The sequence below is a fragment of the Peromyscus leucopus genome, unplaced genomic scaffold (genome assembly GCF_004664715.2).
Source record: "Peromyscus leucopus breed LL Stock unplaced genomic scaffold, UCI_PerLeu_2.1 scaffold_1398, whole genome shotgun sequence".
Classification (NCBI taxonomy): domain Eukaryota; kingdom Metazoa; phylum Chordata; class Mammalia; order Rodentia; family Cricetidae; genus Peromyscus; species Peromyscus leucopus.
In genome coordinates, this window is record NW_023504554.1 from 6 (window position 1) to 8,569 (window position 8,564).

The window sequence follows — 8,564 nt, forward strand, 5'->3', positions numbered from 1 at the left end:
ATGACCCCTAATGATACTAATGATATTTTGCAAGAGTTATAGAACACTGCCTCATTCAGGCATCAGCAGAGAACCTTTTTCACGCAACAGATTGGAACAAAAATCGAGACCCATAGCTAGAAAATTAAGCAGAGAGATCTTGGAATACACAGCTATAAATGGGATGCCTGTATAAAATCCAATCCCTCAGAGCTCAGAGATTCCCCCAGGAAGAAGAGGCAGAAAGATTATAAGATCTACAGGGGATGTAGGACACCAAGAGATCAAGGCCATCTAAATAAACCAAGCACAGGTCACATGAACTCACAGAGTGAAGCAGCAAGCACAGCGCCTACAAGATCTGCAAAAGGTCCTCTGCATATATATTACAGCTTTCAACTTAGTGTTTTTTTTTAAAACAGATTTAATTCACTTTATTTTTCTTGTATTTTTCACCCTTATGTGGTGGCCACAGCTGGAGCCTGGGTTCTCTGAACAGACACTCTGGTGTGGGTTTTCACAAGATGGTCAGTGAATTCCTGATAAGGAGATTTGGTGAACACAGTCTCTTTCCAGAGGTCGGGGGTCAGGTAGTTGTAGGTCTTGGAGATGGCATCAAAGGTGGCCTTGGCAAAGTTGCCCAGGGTGGCAGTGCAGCCCCTGGCTGACGTGTAGCAGTCATCAATACCGGCCTTCATCAGTAACTTCTTAGGCACAGGAGCAGAGACGATGCCAGTGCCTCTGGGGACAGGGATGAGACGCACCAACACAGAGGCACAGCGACCTGTCACTTTGCACGGGACAGTGTGGGACTTGCCAATCTTGTTCCCCCAGTAGCCTCTCCGCACAGGGACAATGGACAGCTTGGCCAGGATGATGGCCCCTCGGATGGTAGTGGCTACTTCCTTGGAGCACTTCACACCAAGACCAACATGACCATTCTAGTCCCCAATAGCGACAAAAGCCTTAAACCTGGTCCGCTGGCCAGCCCGAGTCTGCTTCTGCACTGGCATGATCTTTAGAACCTCATCCTTTAGGGATGCGCCCAGGAAAAAGTCAATGATCTCGGATTCCTTAATGGGAAGGGAGAACAGGTAGATCTCCTCCAGGGACTTGAATTTCATGTCCTTAACCGGGTGGCCCAGCTTGGTGACAGGGATCCACTCCTTGTCTTCAGCTTTACCTCCACGAGCCCCGCGGCCTCGATCACGGCCACGGCCTCGACCACGACCGCGGCCCCTAAGACCGCTACCGAATCCTCCACGGAAGCCACCGCGGCCTCCTAGTTCTGGGCCCCCGGATCCTCCAGGCCCTCCCGCTGCACCGGTGTCGTCCGCCATTTGGTGTTTTCCCGAAGAAGAAGAAGAAGAAGAAGAAGAAGAAGAAGAAGAAGAAGAAGAAGAAGAAGAAGAAGAAGAAGAAGAAGAAGAAGAAGAAGAAGAAGAAGAAGCCAGCTTAGTGTTTTTATGGGCCTACTGAAAGTCCGAAAGAAGTGGGGCTCTGATTCTTGTGCCTTCTCCCAGGGCTCTTTTCCTTTTGTTTGATTTATCTTGTTCATCTTCAGTGTGATAGTTTTTATTCTGGCTTATCGTTTATTTTGTTGTGTTTTATTATCTCTCAGAATCCTGTTCTTTACTACTGAGAACCCAAAAGGGAGTGGGTCCAGATAGAAGGGAAAATGGGGAGGAACAGGGTTGAGTAGAGTGAGGCAAAACTGTACTTAGGATGCATTATATGATAAAATAATCTATTTTAATAAAAGGGGCAAATGGAAATAAACATAAAATAGGATGCTATAAAAAACCAAACACATAGTGAATAATTGGTGGTGCTATAATTCTTTCCGAATTCCTCAGTTTTGTCTGTTTCATATACTGTAGCCATTCATACTGCTAAGGCTTCCACCACATGCAAGGAGGAGGACATGCAAGCACGGTCTCCTTTTGCTCATGAAAACTGGCCCAGCTCTCACCCTGTAGCTCCAGCAGAGGATCCCAGCCATGGGTTACCACCTCCCTTGACTCAGTGATCAACACTGAACAAGGAACACTCACCATGGACTTGACACTGAGGTGGGCTTTCCTTGCCGATTATTACATTTTAGGGATTTTTTTTGACCGTTGCTCTTCATTGTTCCCACTCATGACCAGGCTGTTCATGTAGATCTCATCCATTTCTCCGTGTCTTTTTTGGGGTCCCGTTTTTTCAGGTAGCCTCACTGGTGGTGTGAGTAGCAGTCCAGTCATCCTTGTTCCACATCTAGCATCTTCCTATGAGTGAGTATATACCATATTTGTCTTTCTGAGTCTGGGTTACCTCACTCAGGATGATTTTTTCTAGATCCATCCATTTGCCTGCAAACCGTATGATGTCATTGTTTTTCTCTGCTGAGTAGTATTTCATTGTGTATATGTGCCACAATTTATTTATCCATTCTTCAGTTGAAGGGCATCTAGGTTGTTTCCAGGTTTTGGCTATTACAAACAATGCTGATATGAACATAGCTGAGCAAGTGCTCTTGTGGTATGATTGAGCATTTCTTGGGTATATGCCCAGGAGTGGTATAGCTGGATCTTGGGGGAAAATTGATTCCCAATTTTCTAAGAAAGCGCCATATTGATTTCCAAAGTAGTTGTACAAGCTTGCATTCCTACCAGCAGTGGAGGAGAGTTCCCTAGTTCCACATCCTCTCCAGCATAAAGTGTCTTCAGTGTTTTTGATCTTAGCCACTCTGACAGGCGTAAGGTGGTATCTCAGAGTTGTTTTGATTTGCATTTCCCTGATAATTAGGGATGTTGAGCAATTCCTTAAATGTCTTTCAGCCATTTGGGTTTCCTCTGTTGAGAATTCTCTGTTTAGTTCTAAAGCCCATTTCTCAATTGGACTGTTGGTTGTTTTGATGTCTAATTTCTTGAGTTCCTTATATATTCTGGATATCAGTCCTCTGTCACATGTGGGGTTGGTGAAGATCTTTTCCCATTCTGTAGGGTGTCGCTTTGCCTTGTTGACCGTATCCTTTGCTCTACAAAAGCTTCTCAGTTTCAAGAGGTCCCATTGATTGATTGTTTGTCTCAGTGTCTGCGCTACTGGTGTTATATTTAGGAAGTGATCTCCTATGCCAATGCATTCAAGACTACTTCCTACTTTCTCTTCTAGCAGGTTCAGAGTAGCTGGATTTATGTTGAGGTCTTTGATCCACTTGGACTTAAGTTTTGTGCACGGTGACAGATATCTACAGCTTGGTATTGGCATAAAAACCGACAAGTGGACCAATGGAATCGAATTGAAGATCCTGACATTAACCCACACACCTATGGACATATAATTTTTGACAAAGAAGCCAAAAGTGTACAATGGAAAAAAGAAAGCATCTTCAACAAATGGTGCTGGCATAACTGGATATCAACGTGTAGAAGGCTACATTTTAGTGATTTTTTAAAATTATTATTTAATTTGTTATTTCCTGACATATTTTCTCCTCCTTCACTCGTTGCAGTCATTCCCCACCACATTCCATCTCCTCCAGACCCATTCTGTTTCTGTTTCCCTTCAGAAATGTGCAGGCCTCCCTTGGATATCAAACTCATAGGAAGATACACTAAGACAGGGCACACACCCTCATGTCAAGGCTGCATGAGGCAACCAAGTAGGAGGAAAGTGTCCCAAGAGCAGTCAAAAGATTTAGAAACAGTCCATGCTCTCCCTGTTAGTAGTCCCACAGGAAGACCCAGCCACAGCCATTACATATGCAGAGGACCTAACTCAGACTCATACAGGGTCCCTGATTGTGGCTTCAGTCTCTGTGATCCCCTATGAGTTTTTCTTAAATTTTTAAAATTGAGTTCTTTAGAATATTTTATGTAAGTACTGTTACATCAGACATGTATCTGTAAATATTTAGCTGATCCTGAGGATTGTGTTACTTGTCCTAGAACATCTACTTAGAACATGAGCTTCAGTGCTGGGCATGTTATCACATTTCATAAGAATCACTTGGAGGGTCAAGAGCAGGGTTCCCTCTTTTTAATCTCCTAAGCCCTGTATCTTTTGATAGACACCCATCAGTTGCTGTGAGAATGAGGCAGTGAAGAGCAGCCTGACTGCTGGTGAAGGAGTGGGCATAATTCAGTTTTATATTTCTCACAGTCATAGATCCAGTGCTCATGTGTCTCTGAGAAGGGTCATGAGTGCTATGAGATGGACGTGATATGATGGGCTTGAGCCAACAGCAACCCATGCATCTGAAATTCTTCATTGTTTGATGGTCCCAGAAATTCATGCTGACAGCAGCAGGACAGCCCTGGTGATGGTAAAGCCCTGTCCAGGCACTTGTGATGAAGTGTGTGTTTGTGTGTGTGTGTGTGTGTGTGTGTGTGTGTGTGTGTGTGTGTGTGTGATTTGTGGAGACAGAAAATCACACAGCCTCTGTCTTCTGCAGTTTCCAGGGTCCTTTTTGAAGGACTCACATCAGAACATCATCCAAACAGACAGAGAACAACTAAAACACATAAAACTAGACATTTACTTCCTTGGATGCTTTCAATCTGTCCCAGAGGTTTTGTTGTGTTGTGTTTTCATTTTCATTTATCTCTAGGAAATTAAATAATTTAATTTCTTTCTCAGTTTCTTCTTTCCTCCACTGATCACTTATCAGTCGTTTAATCATCATGAAACTATGGAATTACTATTTGTTCACTGTAGATTTTAATCTTCATTGCATTGTGTTCAGTAAGGAGTCACAAACAGACCTCATTTTTTCTTAATTTGTCAAGATTTGTTTTGTGTGTTAATATGTAGATGAATTTCTAAATGGTCTTGTTAAATAAAAAACACAGAGCCAAATATAGGGGTGAAAACCTTAGAGAGATCAGGGAAATAGGGAAAGCCACCAGGCAACCTTACCTCACAAACTCGGGAGCTTCCAAATGCCACGAAATCTTGTTTACCCAGGCCTATATGCCTTGCTCTTCTGCATCTGATTTGCTCTCTCCATTCAGCTACACCACTTCTTTCTGCCAAGCTCTGTTACTTCTTGTCTGTCTGTACAGACCTCCAGACCTCCATGGTTAAGTAATTTTGGAATTTAAGGCATATGCCACCACACCTGGCATTGTTTCCAGTGTGGCCTTGAACACTCAGAGATCCTGCCTGCCAAGTGATAGGATTAAGGGTGTTTGCTACCTCTGCCCGACTTCTTTGTTTACCTATAATGACTGGCCTTTTACCTCTGTTTTCCAGTCAGGCTTTATTTATTAAAGCACAAATAAAATATCACCACATCAATATCAAGGATGATAAAGAGAGCCATGTTGTTAGGGATCTATGAGAGAAGGATTTTCCCTCTTTCATTTATCCACATATAATCCTTTTAAACATATGAAGTCTATAAGAGAATTGATTTTACCATTTAAGGACCAAAGCAGAAATGACTTCAGATCATTGTGTCACTGAATTTAGTGGCGTTAATGAGCTCTTTACCTGGGAATGCCACAGAAACAATAATGCCACAGTCCACAAACCCTCTTAGTCATAACAAACCCACTTTCTCTAATAGAATTAATTACTCAGTTGGACAATAAGGACCCAATTGTCCTTTCTAATACAGGGGTGTGGGCTATTCCATGGCTCCTCCCATTGAGATTGATCCCACAGCCACCAAGGAAGTCCTACATTCTCAGGGGATAAGAGGGCATACAACCATGACACTACAGACCAGGCAACAGACTCCTCTCCTTACTGTGGTAACCACAGACAAGGAACATATACTTAGTTTGTGTAAATTAAAGTCATAATGGCATGATTGCCAAGGATGTTAACAAACACACCCAAACATAAGAATACAACACATATGTGAACAAAAGCTTGTTATATGTTTTTATTGTTTATTAAAGAATAATCTCTGATTGTATCAATCCTTATTTAATATATATTTTATGTTTTCAATAATGAGGATAAATCTTGGGACCTTGTGAGTGTTACACTCTCCCACTGTGCTATGTCCTAGTTGAAGTTTGTTTCATTAATTTATTGTATACATTCTCTATTCATTGAATTTTATATTAAATCAAATTAATATAAAAATATAACTTTTATTTCAAAACTTCCTGTGAATTTATTGAATAGTATCTGTTTAGATAGGCAGTAAAGGGTACATGTGGGAAAAAAAGCACAATAAAAATATATTAGAGCTGTTGAAGTTTTATGACAAATACAAAATGAATGACATTTTAATGAAACCATGGTCACATTGCTACTTCATTTTCTCTCAGACATTTGCACCATTAACTGCTGCCCCAAAGGCTCCCACATCAGAGAATAAGATATGCAGGAAGATATGTAAATATGGTCTTCCTCTGCTCATGAAAACCAGCCCTGCCCTGACCCTGCAGTTCAGGCAGAGGACTCTAGCCCTGTCTTCCCATTCAGTGATCAGCACTGAACACAGAACATTCAACATGGGGTTTGGGCTGCACTGGGTTTTCCTTGCTGTTCTTTTAAAAGGTAGATAACAAGGGACACTGAGTGTGTGAGTAGACATGAGTGAGAGAGACAGTAGATGTGTGACAGGTTCTTGATCAGGATCCTCTCTGTTTGCAGGTATCCATTGTGAGGTGCAGCTGGTTGAGTCTGGTGGAGGATTGGTGCAGCCTAAGGGGTCATTGAAACTCTCCTGCATAGCCTCTGGATTCACCTTCAGTGACTATACAATGTTCTGGTTCCGCCAGGCTCCAGGGAAGGGTCTGGAATGGGTTGCTGCCATAGGCTTTAAAAGTAATAATTACATAATCTTCTATGCTGATTCGGTGAAAGGCAGATTCACCATCTCCAGAGATGATTCCCAAAGCATGGCCTACCTGCAAATGAACAGTCTTAAAACTGAAGACACAGCCACATATTACTGTGCAAGTGACACAGTGATATGTCTTCACTAGGAACCCAGACAAAAACGTCCCTGCCGGGTATCAGTGACCAGCAGGTGGCGCTCAGCACACATAAAGCCCAGGTGCAGGCTAATGGTTATTTTTCTGTTATCTGGTTGCCCCCTCCATCTGTTGCTTTTCTGGGGATCTTGTTTATAATTATAGACAATAGGAATTGATCACATCTCTAATAATAAAAGTCCTGTTTTATTAGATTTTCTTGAAACAAATATGTCACCTTGTCTCACCTGAGCAAAATCTAGAAAGCATCTATGAGGGCAAGAGTGATTCCCTGGGGTTACCAGGATCAGCTGCTGGGGAAGCTCAGGAAACTCAGACTTTCCCTCATACTGAGGATTGGGCAGACCCTCGATTGGAACAGTGTTAGTAATTCAAGGGATCCAAGTGTAAGGGGCCAGGCTCAGTCTCAGGTAAGCTCTGAGTTGTCCAACCCCCTCTCCTCTTCTTGAGGACGGTACATATAAGGCTAAGAAGTGATAGAATTGAATTTGTAATCAAATTCTTTCCATTTCATCATTGTCTCTTCTTTTTCTCTCTTCAATTACATAATTCCAGTTCTGACCTCTGTGCATTAAACTCAGATCCCATTCCCTCATCTGGAGCTAAGGGATGGCTTACAGTGTGGTCTGAGCAGTGTCCTCCCTGTGTGCTGTCCTGTGCATTCTCAGCTCCTGATCTGGGTCCTTCTGTTATGAATTCATTCTCATATATTCAGAAGTTTCCTGCTTAATCTGCTTCCAAAATTCAAAGAGTGAACTGTTATTAATCGGTTGACAACAAAGACTTGAATGTCCCCATGTTGATGATAATTTGAGAATATGTTTCTACCAATACTGGGTCAGTATTTTGTTGAAGATATTTTTGATCATGTATAAATTTGTGATAGCCACTTGCAAATGAAACATTTGTTTTCTCAGAGGGAGTCTCACTGGGGAAACAGACCATACTCAAGTATATCCTCATGCTCAGCTGTAGCTGCCCAACACAAAATCAACCCCATGGAATTGTTTGTGTGTTTTTTTTTGTCTCATAATGTTAAGTCCTGGCATTGCATTTGTTTGTTTGTTTGTTCTACTGTACAGATCCTTTGTGTGTATGTGTGTGTGTGTGTGTGTGTGTGTGTGTGTGTGTGTGTGTGTGTTTATGCTAGCCCTCCAGTTTTGGGTTCCATGGGATTCCTGAGTGTGTGACTGTGTCTCTGCATCTCTATGTGTTTCTTTGGCTCTTTTTCTTGTTTAGATGTTTTGCCCTTTTTCCATTTGTTCATTTTTTATTTATCTTATGTTCTTTTATTATTAATCCTTAGGAGCCTGTTTGATTTCTAATGAGAGACAGAACGGGTGTGTTCTGGGTGAGCAGAGAGGTGGGAGGGACTAGAAGGAGTAGGGGAAAGGAAAACTGTAATCAAAATATTGTACATAAAAAATCTGTTTTCAACAAGAGAAAAAAGTAAAGGAAAACTGAAAATAATTTCTAAATATAATTCCTATAAAATACCTGATTTACTCTCCCATTTTCATTTCACATATTTTATTTGAAGAGCCATTTCATGTTAATGGCAGAATTGAAAGAGAGTTTGGAATTTTAGAACTAATCCTTGACCCAATTTTCACAGCTTTCCCATTCCTGATACCCTGTCTACAG

The 8,564-nt window shown here is 41.8% G+C and overlaps 1 pseudogene and 1 gene segment (V, D, J or C); one reads left to right on the forward strand and one right to left on the reverse strand.

Moving 5' to 3' along the window:
• Positions 1-437: 437 nt before the first annotated feature.
• LOC114688573 lies at positions 438-1,319 on the reverse strand (annotated as a pseudogene).
• A 4,828-nt stretch (positions 1,320-6,147) lies between these two features.
• Positions 6,148-6,982, forward strand: LOC119087139. The segment is given in 2 exon segments: positions 6,148-6,480; positions 6,577-6,982. Coding segments are annotated over 2 exon segments (621 nt in total).
• The last annotated feature ends 1,582 nt before the right edge of the window (positions 6,983-8,564 follow it).